This window comes from Hyperoodon ampullatus (assembly GCF_949752795.1).
Source record: "Hyperoodon ampullatus genome assembly, chromosome: 10".
NCBI classification, from domain to species: Eukaryota; Metazoa; Chordata; class Mammalia; order Artiodactyla; family Ziphiidae; genus Hyperoodon; species Hyperoodon ampullatus.
Genome location: NC_136923.1, coordinates 64448158 through 64466994, shown reverse-complemented (window position 1 = coordinate 64466994; position 18837 = coordinate 64448158). Strand labels below are relative to the sequence as shown.

Here is an 18837-nt window from a genome sequence, read left to right as displayed (position 1 = left end):
TTGTACTAGTTAACATTTATCTTTGTTTGGATAAAGGTTTTAATTACATGAATTCACTCTTAAACCAATGAAAAATTACCTGTGGTCAAGTGATTTTTCCCAGTCGTTCAGAACCTGGGGTATTTAGAAAATAACCCACTCACCTATTTTTCTACAACACCTCTTTGCGACTTTCTGGGATATTTGATTACCATCTAAGGAAAAGTCTACATAAGATAGAGGAAACAAAAGAGAGCTGAAGGTTGCAGTGCAAACATTAGACCCTCTGATGGATGAAACTTGCTTGTCATTTGACACAGAGGTTGTAACATAGGGGAACTGAACATTAGCTTCTGTGATGAGCTGTGGTATTTTCTTTCTAACTGAATTTTGCATAAAGGTCAACATCCTTTGTTTATAATTTTTTTCACAAGCATCCAAGCCCCTGAAACTATCAGCTTCAGCAGACTTATTTTCCTTTTCCTCCCTCACCTTTATTTGAAGCCTTGATTAACTTTTTCTGTCCATTTTGGGAATGTTTATATTAATTTTAATGCTGGCATTCTCCCTGGGTTAAAAATGGTGTTCAAAATAATGCATCTTAAGGTTATAATAAACAGCAGTACTTCTTGAAAAGAAACTTCAACTCCAAAGAGTTGATAGATTTGCAAGATAGTAATGCTATTATATCATTAAAAGTATTATTTAGATAATCATAACAAAATATATAGGAACATATGAAAAATATGGTCATTTGAACAAAAGTGATAGTTTGTATTTCCTAGATATCTCTAAAATAAAGTAGTTTAGTCCACTTTTAACTTATTTGATAATACTACAATAAGAAAAATTATACAACTACATTCTGAAGTGCCTCTCCTCCTTTGTGAGGAAATGTTTCCCTAGAATTACAATTGACCCTTAAACAACGCTGGGGTTAGGGCCACAGACCCACACATTTGGAATCCTGCATGTAACTTTTTAACTTTTTTAACTCCATAGTCCTCATCCATGGATTCAACCAACTGCAGACCCTATAGTACTGTAGTATGTATTTAGTTAAAGAAACCCCTGTATAAGTGGACCCGCACAGTTCAAACCCATATTGTTCAAGGTTCCAGTGTAGTTAGTCTTTGATCTGCTGTTAATGGAATTATGTGTAGTCATCATTTTGGTAAATCTTAATCCCATATGCAGTTGTGGATCTTCATGCCCCAAAACAATGTCTCAGTATTTCTGAGAGTGCCTAGTGGTATCTAAAATGGACTTAATAATAAATGCAATACTTACTTCACAGTGTATTTTGCCTGTATGTCTTCCAATTCCCTCTGTTATACTACTTTGTCTTCCCATGCACCATTCTCAATGCAGTGGAGCCCAGGAAGTTAGAAATATCTTACAAAGTGGGAAAGAAACCTTTATCCACTTTTGGTATTACCCTCTATTTGATTATCATTAAAGTGTTTTATGGAATATACAGTTTTTAGTGAAATAGCTCTATCAGGTTTTAATAACAAGTCTGACTTGCTTCTTCCCCAACTCCAAACTTAGCTGAATTCAGTGTGGAGCTAAGTTTGGATATATCTGAGTGGCTGGGAACAAATCATACTCTCAATGGCTCTTCCTCGCTTTTGATGAGGGCTTAATTACTGGATCGAGCTTGTCATGTCTGAATACCTCTTTCTTGATTGGGAGTTCTTTCTTATGAGGCTCCTTAGTGCCTCAAGCAAGACGGATCTCAAATTCTCACCATGGCTGGTGGGATCTCAGATATGAGGATCCTCTCCTGCCTGTATTGTTTTGGAGTCATACAATTCCTTAAATTTTTCTGATTTAGTCTTGTATTGATATTTTGTATTTCATGTAAATAGCTAAAGTAACTAGTGTTCAGACTGCCTGAAAGGAAGTTTGCTTGAGTGGTACAGGCTTCCTGAAATCGTCATAAAAGCCAAGAGTAAAAAATGAGCAACTCAAGGTTTCAGATATGATCACTGCTTGAAGTACATAATGACCTTAGAAGATTTGGGGGCACATAGTATGACTGGTAAATTTTTTCAATGGTGATAGCTTTTTTAGAAAAGTTACAAGGAGGTCGGTACAATTACAAAACTACAAAATGATTTTGAAAACTGAACCAGTTTGAACTTACATGTTAAAGCACCTAGAATATTTGAAACCCTAAAAGTGTTTCAGTCCACTGCTCTGTGCATAGATAACTAAAAAAGACATGGCAATCAGTGCAATTACCAGTCCTAGTCTCCATCAGGAGCAAAATAAAGAAAAATTGTTCTTTAGTGTTTTCCTATTTCCCAAATCACTTTTTTCTTCCCTCACTCTCGTACAAAAGGATCCAAATGCATTATTGCATACTCTCTTGAATGCCCCGAGTTCCTTACAATAAATCTGTCATCTTTAAGCAATACTTCTATGCTGTGGTGCCATCATTCTATTTTATACCCTATGAAAAACAGCTTTCTGGCAAATGGACATGTTGAAAATACTTGAACAACAAATTTGTACCTCTTCCAGAATGTTCTTTTATACAATGGCATACCATTCTGACATTGAGATTTGGGGTATTAGGAATGAATTGATGTGGGCAGGATTATTTTCTCATAATCCACCAAAGTGCATGAAAGTTGTGGTCAATATACTTTCTCCACATAAAACTGATGTCATTCAGGACACACTGTAGTTGGGGACTGTATATTTACAAGAGAAGCAATATGGCATATTAAGAACATGAAATTTGGAGTGCTGGCTCAACAACATTCTGTGATCTTGGACAGGTCTTGATATTTCGTTAGTAAATAGAACATGTTAGTAACATCTATGTCACTGGGTTTAGTCAAAAGAAAAAAAAACGAGGTATTGTAGGCCTGTATATTTTATGAACTGTTACCTGTTACATTGAGATTGGCTCAGTACTGAGAATATAGAATTTGATTTCCCTATGTACATGTATACATAGAAATGTCACATTAGGCATACAACCATTTTCTAGAATAATATATGCATATGAACATTTTTACATAAATGCTCTTTTCTACAACAGTTATCTTTATTTACATTATGATTTTTACCAGTAGTCTTGGAGATTTTTAGCAGAGTTTCAGAAGGTGAGATACGAAGAGGGGAGGCACCTTTAAGTACTTTAAAACCCCTGCATCCCAGCTGCCCTAAGACTTATATCCTTTGGTCAGAGTTTGATTTCAAACCATTTGGACATAGATGAGTATATTCTGATGAAGTTTTGGTTAAAAAGAAAATGATACATGCACATTTCTATAGGCAATGATGACAGTTCCATAATAAGACACAGTGAGACGAAGAGAAAAGAAAAGGTATAATTCTGATAATAATTTGAATTTTATCAAGATGTAACTCAAACATTTTTAACCATGTCAATATTTTTTATTGTTATTTTTAGATGGGGCACACTGAGAGGAGCAAAGGGGCGGAAAGAAAAATTTTGGGTATGTAATGCTTTCCAATTAAATTTCTACTGTGAAGTGAGTATTTTAGAATCATCTGTGTCTGTATTCCCAGCTTTGTATTATTTAGTCATATCCTAAGTCACTGTAATATCATTTGTAATACTGGTATTTTCTCCAACAGAAAATCCATTATAATCATTTATATTATAGTAACATTTTTCAACTCCTCTTATTTCAAATTATAAGAGATGAATCAGTATTATTTTTCAAAATGAGAATCAACAGAGTAACTTTTGTTCTATTATCACCTATATTAAAATTAAAGAAATGATTAGAGTTCTCTCATATGTGTCAATCAACTTTGTATTCTTACATTATTTTTGCTATGGGTGATGCTTTTGTAATGTTAGTATCAAATATACATATATATATATATATATATATATATATATATATATATATATATATATATAGTTTTGTTTTTGCCAACTATAACATACACATGATTCTTTACTGAGAAAAAACTAATATATAGTCTAAAAAATAATAGAAAGTTATATGTAAGAAAGTTTGAAGAAGATTGGAATATATTACCTCAAATATTCAGTTGATTACAATAAAGAAAATTATCCCAGGTCCTTATATTATATACCTTTTTTCCCCCAGAAATAAAGTTTAGGTAATGATATTCATCATAGAATTTGAACTTGAATGTATGCATTAGAGGGCATATTATAACTTATAAAACACTAAATATTAGGGCATGTGCTCACTCAACTGACTCTTGTTAATTAGATTTCTCCACAAGGCACTCACAAAAATCAATCACCCAAGTATGTGGTCACCACTCGTATTTGTCTTGTTGACATGTGGAGGTGTTATGTTTTTGAGTAGAATGATGTTTCTTTGTATTTGAACTGAGCTTTCTTAAATATCATTTTCCTTATTAAAATAGCTTGAGATAGTCAATAAAATTAGTGTTCAATAGTTAACACTTATGATATGTGAAAGAGAATATATTATTTGAACTTCCTGGAATATTTCTGAATGCAGAATAATGTGAGTAGTTAAGGGTGGGGGGACGGCAGAGTGAAATCATTTACAGCATTGTGAAACCCAGGGTAGGAGAACCCTGAAAAGAGCCTGAAACACACACATGGTAGGTACAGCCCTGAAATATTTGAAACCAGGTGCAATTAAGTTTAACCAAAACTTTTCTCTAGCCCTGATCCTACTCAGTTTTTTACTAAATTGAGGGGATTATTCCCTTACCATGTCGCTCTAGGAGAAGAAAAGGCTAATCTTCTTTAGAAAATAATCTCAGTGTCAATGTTTATGTAGTCTGCCCTCCATATCTGAGGGTTCTGCATCCACAGATTCAACCAACTGTGGTTCAAAAATATTTTTAAAATTCCAGAAAATTCCAAAAAGCAAAACTTGTATTTGCTGTACACAGGCAACTATTTACATACCACTTACATTGCATTTACAACTATTTACATAACATTTACATTGCATTAGGTATTATAAGTACCCCAGAGATGGTTTAAAGCATACGAGAGGATGTGTGTAAGTTATATTCAAATATTATGCCATTTTATATAAGGGACTTGTCAACTAAAAAGATTGCACAATGTGAGTTAAGTTTTATTTGGGGCAAAATAGGGACTGTAGCTCAGGAGACAGCATCTCAGATAACTCTGAAGAACTGCTCAGAAGAGATAGGGAAGAGGTCTGTATATATATGATTTTGGTGACGGGGGAATACATGTACTCAAGCATACATTTTGCAGAAGCTTGCTGCTAGTTTCATGAAGGTTACTGCTAGTCACAAGGAGCAGATGTCTCCGTTCAGGATTTTAGTACTTTTCTAGATATGAGAAGATGCAAGAATTTGGGATCATAAAATCTTCCTCTGGGGCTTCCCTGGTGGCGCAGTGGTTGCGAGTCCGCCTGCCAATGCAGGGGACATGGGTTCGTGCCCCAGTCCGGGAAGATCCCACATGCCGCAGAGTGGCTAGGCCCGTGAGCCATGGCTGCTGAGCCTGCACGTCTGGAGCCTGTGCTCCGCAACGGGAGAGGCCACAACAGTGAGAGGCCCGCGTACCGCAAAAAAAAAAAAAAAAAAATCTTCCTCTGAAAATATCTAATTATCTGAAGGCCTGTTCTGCCAGTTTTTCCTAGAGCACAGGGTGCCTCATTCCTGATCTCCACCCTGAGCTCCTTTCAGGTGTGTTGAAGCTCAGAGACTGAAGTGGCTAATGACTTTATCCTTGTAGAGGCAGATGTCAGGTGTCAGTTTTTAGTTGGCAGACTTGAGCATCCGTGGATTTTGGTGCAGGGAGAGAGCGGTCCCCTGGAACCAATCCCCCACCGATACCAAGGGACAACTGTAATTATTATGGCAAATATCCAGCATACATTTAAACATTTGGAGATGTGTAGCAGAAAAATGTGACCAATAACCAAGGGATAAAACTATCAATAGAAGCAATAGATGTAATAACAATTGTAATTTTTTTTAAATATGAATGAAAAGATAGAGAATTTCAACAAATGATTTCAATATACAGAAAGAAAAGAATTATTGTAAGTGTGAGTGCAATGTCTGAAATTAAGAACTCAATGTATGGGTTAAATAGCAGGCAGAATTAGATATCTTAAATAAATGCAATAAAATATATCCAACTTGTAGTACACAGAGGAAAATATAATGAAAAATCCAGAATACTGGGAAGAGATGGGTGGGACACAATCAAATGTTTTAACATACATGTAACTATAGTCTCAGAAGGATGAGAGAGAGAATGAAGCAGAACCAATATTTGAAGAACTGACGACCAAAAGTTTTCCAAAATAGAAAGAAATCAACCTAAATTCGGAAGCGCAATAAACTCTAAGTAGGAGAAACTAGAATTTTATATCCAGCAGCAACTTTCTTCAAGGAAGGCAAATCAGAAATATTTTCATTCAAACAAAAGCCAAGATAACACAGCATCAAAAATATAAAGCAATAGTTACAGAAGAAAAGAGAAAGACGAATTCACAATTTGGTTGTATATTTCAACACATCCCACTTATTTCATAGAGTAAGCAGCTAAAATATAGGTAAATATATAAAACATTAAAAAAAAACTATTAGCTAGCTTTATGTAATTAAAATTCATAGAATACTAGATACAACTATTAATGAATATACATTCTTTTAGTGCATATGGAATAGTTGCCAAAGTTGACCATATGCTGGGTCATAAGGTAAGTTCAAAAAACTGAAAGGATTGAAATTTTACAGAGTATGCTATGTCAAAACTTGTGTTACTTAGCTAAAGCAGTACTTAATGTAATAGAAGATGCATGTATTTGAAAAAAAGAAAGGTTAAAATCAATGCATATATTAAGAAAGGAAAAGTTGAAAGTAGTAATCCAGTAAGCTAGATAAAGAACTCAAACCTCCAAAAAATAGAATGAAGGGAATGAAAAGGAGAAGGGCAGAAATCAATGAAAAAAAGTGGACCTACAATAGAGAATATCAAGAGGGCAAGATTTGATTCTTTGAAAAGATTAAATTCCTAGGAAGACTCATAAAGAAACCAAGAGAGAAAAAAAATTAACATAGAAATGAAAAAAGAGGACTTTCTTCCATTTCAATAGATATTAAGTAGGTAATATAAGATGCTATGCAAGCATTATGCCAGTATATTTGAAAATATAGATGAAATGAATAAACTCCTTGGAAAGCAAAGCATCCAAACTCACACAAGGTGAAAATAGAAAGTCTAGTTATAATACTATTTGAAAAGCTGATTTTGTATTAAAAATAAATTATTATAGAAAACACCAGCCTCTAATTGCTTCACTGGTAAATTCTTCCAAACATTTAAAGTACAAATGAAATCAATTTTATGTCAATATCTTTTAAGAAATAAAGAAAAAAACAGTTCCCAAAACACTTCATGAACCAGCATAACACCAATACCAAAACTTGACACGGACAACACAAGAAAGGAAAACTACTGGGCAATATGTCTTATGAACACAAAATTGTACACAAAATATCACATCTGTAAAATATATTAAAAGGACAATATATTATGATCAAGTGAGGTTTATCGCAGGAGTGCAAAGTTGGTTTTACATGTAAAAGCAATGAATATAGTTCATCACATGCCAGACTAAAGATGGAAAAATAAACATGATTATCTTAATTGGTACAGAAGATGCAATAATAACAGTTTTTTTGCCACCTGCCCCTTCACAGGTACTCTCATAAATCCTTTCCAAACACAGTAACTTCAAGATCATTAGGAAAAAATAATTTCTGATTTCTGGACTCTCTTCTACAGGGCTCACATGATTAGCTTAGGCAGAATAATCTCCCTTTTAATTAACTCACAGTCAGTTGATTGGGAATTTGAATCACATCTTCAAAATCTGCTCAACTTTGTGACCTAATCACACAAGTGATATCCCATTATATTCTCAGATCCTTCCCACACTCAAGTGGAAAGGATTATATGGGGAAACTACACCAGGGAGGAGAAATTTGGGGTGATTTTAGAATTCTGGGGACAAAAGAAGTCATTTATGATCTAAAACCTTAGCAAATTAGGAATAGAACCTAACTTCCTTCACCTTATAATCCTTATCCACAAAAACCCTATAGCTAACATCATAATTAATGGTAAAATACTGAATGCTTTTCCCTTATCACTGAAAAATAAAACAATCATTGTCAACATTTTTACCAAAATTTTACTGAAGGTTCCACCTAGTGCAGTAAAACAAACAAACAAACAAAAAATAAAAGGGGGTATGGAAAGAGATATAACTGATGTTATTTGCAGATGACATGATTATGAATATGGAAAATCAAAAAATATATAGAAATAAACTATTAGAAACAGTAAGCATATTTAAACAGCTTTCTTGATATTAGAAAAATATAAAAAACAAATTATAGTTCTATATGGTAACAAGAAACAATGGGAAATTAAAAATAAACATGACCGAAAATGATGTAACTAGACCAGTCCCTCCCATCAGGAAACTTCCACAAGCCTCTTAGATAGCCTCATCCACCAGAGGGCAGACAGCAGAAGCAAGAAGAACTACAATCCTGCAGCCTGTGGAACAAAAACCACATTCACATAAAGATAGAAATGATGTAAAGGCAGAGAGCTATGTACCAAATGAAGGAACAAGATAAAACCCCATAAAAACAACTAAATGAAATGGAGATAGGAAATCTTCCAGAAAAAGAATTCAGAATAATGATAGGGAAGATGATACAGGACTTCAGAAAAATAATGGAGGCAAAGATCGAGAAGATGCAAGGAATATTTAACAAAGACCTAGAAGAATTAAAGAACAAACAAACAGAGATGAACAATACAATAACTGAAACAAAAAATACACTAGAAGGAATCAATAGCAGAATAACTGAGGTAGAAGAATGGATAAGTGACCTGGAAGACAGAATGGTGGAATTAACTGCTGCGGAACAGAATAAAGAAAAAGAATGAAAAGAGATGAAGACAACCTAAGAGACCTCTGGGACAAAATTAAATGTAACAATATTCGCATTACAGGGGTCCCAGAAGGAGAAGAGAGAGAGAAAGGACCTGAGAAAATATTTGAAGAAATTATAGTCAAAAACTTCCCTAACATGGGAAAAGAAATAACCAACCAAGTCCAGGAAGCACAGAGAGTACCATACAGGATAAACCCAAGAAGAAACATGCTGAGACACATAGTAATCAAAATGGAAAAAATTAAAGACAAAGAAAAATTATTGACAGCAACAAGGGAAAAATGACAAATAACATACAAGGAAACTCCCATAAGGTTAACAGCCGATTTCTCAACAGAAACTCTACAAGCCAGAAGGGAGTGGTATGATATATTTCAAGTGATGAAAGGGAAGAAACTACAACCAAGATTACTCTACCTGGCAAGGATCACATTCAGATTTGATGGAGAAATCAAAGCTTTATAGACAAGCAAAAGCTAAGAGAATTCAGCACCACCAAACCAGCTCTACAACAAATGCTAAAGGAACTTCTCTAAGTGGGAAACACAAGAGAAGAAAAGGACCTACAAAAACAAACCCAAAACAATTAAGAAAATGGTAATAGGAATATACATATGGATAATTACCTTAAATGTAAATGGATTAAATTCTCCAACCAAAAGACACAGACTCGCTGAATGGATACAAAAACAAGACCCATGTATATGCTGTCTACAAGAGGCCCACTTCAGACCTAGGGACACATACAGACTGAAGGTGAGAGGATGGAAAATGATATTCCATGCAAATGGAAATCAAAAGAAAGCTGGAGTAGCAATTCTCATGTCAGACAAAATAGACTTTAAAATAAAAACTATTAGAAGAGACAAAGAAGGGCACTACATAATGATCAAGGGATCAATCCAAGAAGAAGATATAAAAACTATAAATATATATGCACCCAACATAGGAGCACCTCAATACATAAGGCAACTGCTAACAGCTCTGAAAGAGGAAATTGACAAAACATAATAATAGTGGGGGATTTTAACACCTAACTTACACCAATGGACAGATCATCCAAACAGAAAATTAATAAGGAAACACAAGCTTTAAATGACAGAATAGACCAGATGGATTTAATTGATATTTATAGGACATTCCATCCAAAAACAGCAGGTTACACTTTCTTCTCAAGTGCACACAGAACATTCTCCAGGATAGATCACATCTTGTGTCACAAGTCAAGCCTCAATAAATTGAAGACAACTGAAATCATATCAAGCATCTTTTCTGATAACAATGCTATGAGATTAGAAATCAATTACAGGGAAAAGAAACGTAAAAAACAAAAACACATGGAGGCTAAACAATACGTTACTAAATAGCCAAGAGATCACCGAAGAAATCAAAGAGGAAATCAAAAAATACCTAGAGGTAAATGATAATAAAAACACAGCAATCCAAAACCTATGGGATGCAGCAAAAGCTGTATAGCTTATAGCTATACAAGCCTACCTCAAGAAAGAAGAAAAATCTCAAATAAACAATCTAACATTACACTTAAAGGAACTAGAGAAAGAAGAACAAACAAAAGCCAAAGTTAGCAGAAGGAAAGAAATCATAAAGATCAGAGCAGAAACAAATGAAATAGAAACAAAGAAAACAATAGCAAAGATCAAAAAACTAAAAGCTGGTTCTCTGAGAAGATAAACAAAATTGATAAACCATTATTAGGCAGACTCATCAAGAAAAAGAGGGAGAGGACCTAAATCAATAAAATTAGAAATGGAAAAGAAGCTACAACAGACACCAAAGTAATACAAAGCATCCTAAGAGACTACTACAAGCAACTCTATGCCAATAAAATGGAAAACCTGGAAGAAATGGACAAATTCTTAGAAAGCTATAACCTTCCAAGACTGAACCAGGAAGAAATAGAAAATATGAACAGACCCATCACGAGTAATGAAACAGAAACTGTGATTAAAATGAATTTGGTAAAGTTGCAGGATACAAAATTAATGCACAGAAATCTCTTGCAATCCTATATATTAATGATGAAAACTCTGAAAGAGAAATTAAGGAAATACTCTCATGTACCATTGCAACAAAAAGAATAAAATATCTAGGAATAAACTTACCTAGGGAGAAAAATGACCTGTATGCAGAAAAGTATAAGACACTGATGAAAAAAATTAAAGATGATAATAACAGATGGAGAGATATACCATGTTCTTGGGTTGGAAGAACCAATATTGTGAAAATGACTCTACTATCCAAGCAATCTACAGATTACATGCAATCCTTATCAAATTACTAGTGGCATTTTTTACAGAACTAGAACAAAAAATCTTAAAATTTTTATGGAGACACAAAAGACCCCGAATAGCCAGTGCAGTCTTCAGGGAAAGAAACAGAGCTGGAAGAATCAGAACGCCTGACTTCAGCCTATAGTACAAAGCTACAGTAATCAACACAATATGGTACTGGCCCAAAAACAGAAATATAGATCAATGGAACAGGACAGAAAACCCAGAGATAAACCCACACATCTATGGTCAACTAATCTATGACAATGGAGGCAAGGATATACAATGGAGAAAAGACAGTCTCTTCACTAAGTGGTGCTGGGAAAACTGGACAGCTACATGTGAAAGAATGAAATTAGAACACTCCCTAACATGACATACAAAAATAAACTGAAAATGGATTAAAGATCTAAATGTAAGACCGGGTACTGTAAAACTCTTAGCAGAAAACATAAGAAGAACACTCTTTGACATAAATCACAGCAAGATATTTTTGATCCACCTCCTAGGGTAATGGAAATAAAAACAAAAATAAACAAATGGGACCTAATGAAACTTTAAAGATTTTGCACAGCAAAGGAAACCATAAGGAAGATGAAAAGACAACCCTCAGAATGTGAGAAAATATTTGCAAATGAATAAATGGACAAAGGATTAATATCCAAAATATATAAACAGCACATGCACCTCAATATTAAAAAAACAAACAGCCCAATCCAAAAATGGGCAGAAGAGCTAAATAGACATTTCTCCAAAGAAGACATTCAGATGGCCAAGAAGCACATGAAAAGCTGCTCAATATCACTAATTATTAGAGAAATGCAAATCAAAATTACTATGAGGTATCACCTCACACTAGTTGGAAAGGGCATCATCAGAAAATCTACAAACAACAAATGCTGGATAGGGTGTGGAGAAAAGGGAACCCTCTTGCACTGTTGATGGGAATGTAAATTGATACAGCCACTATGGAGAACAGTATGGAGGTTTCTTAAAAAACTAAAAATAGAATTACCATATGACCCAGCACCCAGAGAAAACCATAGTTCAAAAAGACACATATACCCCAATGTTCATTGTAGCACAATTTACAATAGCCAGGTCATGGAAGCAACTTAAATGCTCATCTACAGATGAATGGATAAAGAAGATGTGGTACATATATACAATGGAATATTACTCTGCCTTAAAAAGGAACAAAACTGGGCTTCCCTGGTGGCGCAGTGGTTGAGAGTCTGCCTGCCGATGCAGGGGACACGGGTTCGTGCCCCGGTCTGGGAGGATCCCACATGCCGCGGAGCAACTGGGCCCGTGAGCCAAAATTACTGAGCCTGCGCGTCTGGAGCCTGTGCTCCGCAACAAGAGAGGCCGCGATAGTGAGAGGCCCGCGCACCGCGATGAAGAGTGGCCCCCGCTCTCCACAACTAGAGAAAGCCCTCGCACAGAAACGAAGACCCAACACAACCAAAAATAAATAAATAGATAAAGCAAACTGTCAACAAGTAAAAATAAAAAAAAAAAAAAAAAAAAAAAAAGGAACAAAACTGGGTCATTTATAGAGATGTGGAGGTATCTAGAGACTGTCATACAGAGTGAAGTAAGTCAGAAAGAGAAAAATAAATATCGTATATTAACACGTATATGTGGAACATAGAAAATGGTACAGATGAAGTGGTTTGAATAGCAGAAATTGAGACACAGATGTAGAGAACAAACATGTGGACACCAAGGGGGGAAAGCAGTGTGGGGTGGGTGTGGGGGTGTGATGAATTGAAAGATTGGGACTGACATGTACACACTGATGCGTGTAAAATGGATGACTAATAATAAATAAATAAATAAATAAACATTTTAAAAATCATAGTTTTGGAAGAGACAAGGGAGAATCAGAGTGAAGTGCTAAAAAGAAAATTTCTTTAATCCAACCCTTACTGGTGAAAGTATTTTATAATTCATATTGGATCCTAAAATACCAGATTTGATTGCCAGTACCTGAAAATTAGGATATATTTTAGACTCTTATATTTGTGTGAAATTCTTTGAATGGGATATGTCATTTTACTAAGGGTCATAATTACTGTAATTCATAATGAACTTACTGTCTTTTCTTACATGTATTGCATCTAGTTCATAATTATTTCTACTTATATCTATAGCAGTGAGAGAAACACCTTGCTGTCTTTTCTTACAGAAATTAAAATTCCAGGAGAGAGAAATATTACTCTCCAGGAAATTTCTGATCTGAAAGTAGACCTGACATTACCAAAATAATTCTGATTATATTGCTGTAGTATCTGTAGTGTTAAATTTTGTGTAAGAATTTGGGCTTCTTGTGTTCTAATTCTGAGGATTCACAGTATTGATGACTACTGTAAAGGTCTCAGTTATTATAGCTGAATATAACATCTTTACTTCCTTTACTTTGGGACCTTTCTATTAAATAGATTATTGTCCTTCTCGTATTATCCTCTATGTCTCTCAACCTCTCTTTCATATTACCTCTCCCTCTTGCCTTTTGGGACTTTGCTTAGCTCTTTTAGTTCCCAGAGTTTTTTTTTTTTTTTTTTTTTGGCTGCACTGTGCAGCACATGGGATCTTAGTTGCCTGACCAGGGATCGAACCCATTCCCCCTGCAGTGGAAGTGTGGAGTCTTAACCACTGGACTGCCAGGGAAGTCCCTCAACAATATATTTTTTATTTTTGAAAAACTGAGAACAAATTACAGAACTATTTCTGAAAGGAAAGTGAAATGCTGTCTCTATTAAATGAAGGTTTAATTTAATAGAGAGGAGGAGATAAGCTGGGAGAAGATAAGCTGAACAGAGTCTCTAGATCATGGTCTGGCTTTTTAAAGAGTTATATGAACCCTTACTGGGATATTTAGTAGGCAACATCAAAAACGAATGCTAGGGAATACAAAAGTGTATCAGTTTGCTAGGGCTGCTGTAGCACAGTACCAAAAATTGGATGGCTTAGACAAAATATAGGAAATATCTAGTTAGAGGCATAAGCTGCAACTGTCCTCTGTCCAGTTTCTGCTATACTCCACTCCTGCTACATCTTTGAGGAAGAATTTAGCAAGTTTCCAGGTAAAACATAGCTTTACTTTGAAGTATTAGAATTTTCTATGTATGATAGTCTTTCCAGTTTTATAAATATTTTGAAGAGAAAATAATTATTTTTGGTCTATATTTGTTTCTTGGTTTTTTGAAAATACAAGTGACTTAGGTTTAATGACTAATTTCAGCTTAAAGCCTTTTATTAATGTAGCCGTTGTGAAGAAAATGATCTTTGTGCCCAATTAAAGTCCTAATACACACAAAAAAATGATGTAACTAGTTAAAAACCTAGGGAAGTACTTCCCTGGTGGTGCAGTTCTTGAGAATCCACCTGCCAATGCAGGGGACACAGGTTCGAGCCCTGGTCTGGGAAGATTCCACATGCTGTGAAGCAACTAAGCCCATGCACCACAACTACTGAACCTGCACTCTAGAGCCCATGAGCCACAACTACTGAGCCCACATGCCACAACTACTGAAGCCCATATACCTAAAGCTCATGCTCCACACAAGAGAAGCCACCACAATGAGAAGCCCGTGCACCACAAGGAAGAGTAGCCCCCACATGACACAACTAGAGAAAAGCCTGTGCACAGCAACGAAGACCCAATGCAGCCAAAAATAAGTAAAAGAATAAAGAAATAAAAACCTAGGGAATATGTCAATGAAAAATGTGCAAGATTTTTAGTGTTATGAGAAATTAAAGAAGACCTAGCTAAAAGGAGAATTATACCATACTGATTACCTGGAAGTCTCTAGATTAACTTTCCCAAATTGATCTATTAATTTAGTAACATCCTAATCTATGTCCCAGTAGAGAATTTTTTTTTTTGAGGGGAAGAGAGGATTATACTGAAAAGATGATTCTAAACTTTAAATGGAAATGCAAAAGACCTAGAGTACCCAAGATAGTCAGAGTAAAGAAGAACAAAGTTTGAGGATGTACACTACCAGGTTTCAAGACTATATAAATCTACAGTAATTAGACAGGTTTTAGGGCTTCCCTGGTGACGCAGTGGTTGAGAGTCCGCCTGCCGATGTAGCGGACGCAGATTCATGCCCCAGTCCGGGAAGATCCCACATGTCACGGAGCAACTGGGCCCGTGAGCCATGACCGCTGAGCCTGTGCGTCCGGAGCCTGTGGTCCGCAATGGGAGAGGCCACAACAGTGAGAGGCCCGCGTACTGAAAAAAAAGACAGCATTTTATTGCCAGCAAATTTGATTTAGCAGCACATTAAAAGAATCATTCAACATGATCACATGTGATTTATACCTGGTATGCAAGGATGGTTCAACACACATGAACCAATCAATGTGAAACATCACATTAATAGAATGAAAGAAAAAATTATATAGTAATTTTAATAGATTCAGAAAAAACATTTGACAAAATTCTACATTTGTTAATGATAAAAACTCTTATCAAGTATAGAAGGAATGTACCTCAACAGATAACATTATACTTAATGGTGAAAGTTGAAAGCTTTTCCTCTAAGATGAGAAACAAGACAATGGTGCCCGTTCTCACCACTGCTATTCAACATAGTACTGGAAGTCCTTTCCAGAGCCATCTGGCAAGAAAAAGAAATAAAAACGATCAGAATTGGAAAGGAAGAAGTAAAACTGTCTCTATTTGCAGTTTATATAGGCATACCATGTTTCATTGCACTTTACTTTATTGCACTTTACAAATATTGGTGTGTTTTTTTTGGTAGAAATTGAAGATTTGTGGCAATAGACCATATTGAGCAATCTATTGGCACCATTTTTCCAAAAGCATTTGCTCACTTTGGGTCTCTGTGTCACATTTTGGTAATTCTTGCAATATTTTAAAACTTCTACCAGCAAAAATATTTCAACTTGCTAAATAATCAGATGATGGTTAGCATTTTTTAACAATAAAGTATTCTTAATTAAAGTATGCACATTTTTTTTAGATGTAATGCTATTGTACACTTAAAAGACTACAGTATAGTGTAAACATAACTTTTATATGCACTGGGAAGCCAAAAAATTTATGTGACTCACTTTATTGCAATATTCATTTTATTGCAGTGTTCTGGAACTGAACGTGCAAAATCTCCAAGGTATACCTGTTTGGAAAATCCTAAAGACTTTACCCAAAAGTTGTTAGATCAAATCAATTAACTCAGTAAAATTACAGGATAACAAAACTAACATACAAAAATCAGTAGCCTTTTTAGACACTAGCAACAGATTATCTGAAAAAGAAATAAAGAAAACAAACAATCCCATGTATAACAGCATCAAAAAAAAAAGAAAAAACTTTGGAATAAACTTAACCAAGGAGGTGAAAGATCTCTACTTTGAAAACTATAAGACATTGATGAAAGATATCAAAAATGTCACAAATAAATGAAAAGGTATCCTGTGTTCATGAAGGGGAAGAATTAATATTGTTAAATTTTCAATACTACCAAAAACATCTATATCTTCAATGCAATCCCTATCAAGATTCCAATGGCATTTTTTACAGAAATTGAAAAAAAATCCTAAAATTTATATGGAAACAAAAAAGACCCCAAGTAGCCAAAGCAGTACTTTGAAAGAAAAACAAAGCAAGAAGTATCACATTTCCTGATTTCAAGTTATACTATAAATTTATAGTGATGAAAACAGTATGATACTGGCATAAAAACAGACAAATAGATTAATGCAACAGAACTGAGAGTCCAGAAATAAAGGTGGAAGGGAAAATTGCTTTTAATTAGAAAGTCAGAAATCTGGGGAGAAGGTGGACTTGTGTCCCCCCAAAACCAACTCCAAAGATTCTTCTTGGCCATGAAAGTTTTAAAGGGAAAAGGGGAAGTAATCTCAGTTAATCTTTGGGATAGGGGGTCAGAGTCCTTGCCATCCCCTACTGCCTGCAGGCTTGTCAACTTCTTGTGATCTTTCTTTAGTTGCTGTCTTGTTCACACAGTTTGTTTTGGAGATCACTGAAAGGGATGCTAAGGAAGAGATCTGATCATCTGTTAGTTATTTATTCTTCATTTCTACTTATTTGATCTATGGGAAGAACCAACAGATTAGGCAAGGTAGTGTGTGATCAAAAGATTTGAAAACTGTACTTGGGTCAGAGATGAGCAGAGCATGGGGGTGGACTGTTTAAGTTTAGTTAAAATATAGCTTTGCTAAAGTGACAAGAAAAGGGGTTTCGTGCTGAGTACGGTTTCCTGCAAAGAGCTGTTTACATCCCTGTGGGGGGTTTTTCCTACCCTTTTAAATTCATCCATCTCAGTTCATACAGAATAATGTAATCAAAATATAAATTTGTCCACCTGCACTCCTGCTGGAAGCAGCTCAACAACTTGTCATCATTTTCACCATTATTTTATCAGTATGGATTTCCTCTCCTCCCCTTCTAGCCTCATAAACTACCAACTTGTTTTATGATTTAATGATAACAATTTTGTTGCTTCATTTCTCTGCTTCATGCTGCTTCATGCTTTGATATTTATGTTTTTACTGTTTACCTGAATCTCCCTTCCTCCATTTTTTTAATCTGGTTAATTTACTCCTAGGCTTTAATATGCATCACATGTGGTACTTCTTCATGACAACTTCCCTGAACCTTTCAGATAAGTGAGATGCCTCCCCATGTGCATATTTCTGCCTTAGTACTTGCCTTACATTGACCATCCTTCATTAGCCCATAAGCTCCCTGAACACAGGATATTTTTTATCATGGTTCCTCCTGTGCTTAGCACAGGGCCAGTCACATAATAGACACTGTAACTGCAATGTGTATCATCTTCTGATGTGGCATTTCAAACTCTCATATGTTATTATTGTACTCTGGGGGAATTCATCAATTCTGGTTATCATGAACATGAGTATATATGCATATTAAAGTAATTAATGAATAATATGAATAATATAATGATATATAATATAATGATATTATAATATAATATAGTGATAATATAATATAATGAATAATATAATTGTTTTGGTCTTCTTTTCAAAATGTGTAAGTTCTTAATAATCACAGTAAGTCAAAAGCATATAAAGCTACATAGGAGTCCCCTTTAACTTTACAGGTTGGATTTAAAAATATCCAAGTATTATTCAGTTTTTTTTTTTTAATTTTTATTTTTGTTTTTCTTCAGATTGCTGCCAATTCCTGGGGAACGTCCTGGGGAGAGAATGGCTATTTCAGGATTCTTCGAGGAGTAAATGAGTCTGACATTGAAAAGTTGATTATCGCAGCTTGGGGCCAACTGACAAGTTCAGATGAACCATAACAAAGCATTAAATTTCCATAAGGCCAGGCATTCAAGTCACCCTTTAAGTTGAAATTAAGCAACGTGACAGTTCTCTGTGACAGTGGAATCTCTGCCTCTTTGCCTTTTTAGTATAACGTGCTTGCTTTCTTGTTTCACCCTAGGCTCTAAGCTCCTGCTTCCTTTATATTACTGAGTATGTAAAAACATGAACACAGCATGGAGAGTGGCTTCAAATACCTTTCGAGTTCATTGGTAGTCTTTATTTCCCTCTCCTGAAAATGTTCTTTTTGACT

General features: G+C 35.0%; 1 protein-coding gene across 1 annotated transcript in view; it reads left to right on the top strand.

Moving 5' to 3' along the window:
• The window catches only part of TINAG (tubulointerstitial nephritis antigen), a gene marked incomplete at both ends in the record, with an annotated part of 99877 nt that extends 81315 nt beyond the window's left edge, over positions 1-18562 (top strand). Inside the window, 2 exons of the mRNA XM_079713554.1 lie at positions 3410-3455; positions 18428-18562. Coding sequence (XP_079569680.1) covers positions 3410-3455; positions 18428-18562 — 181 coding nt within the window. The remainder of the gene's footprint in view (positions 1-3409; positions 3456-18427) is intronic.
• Positions 18563-18837: the final 275 nt, after the last annotated feature.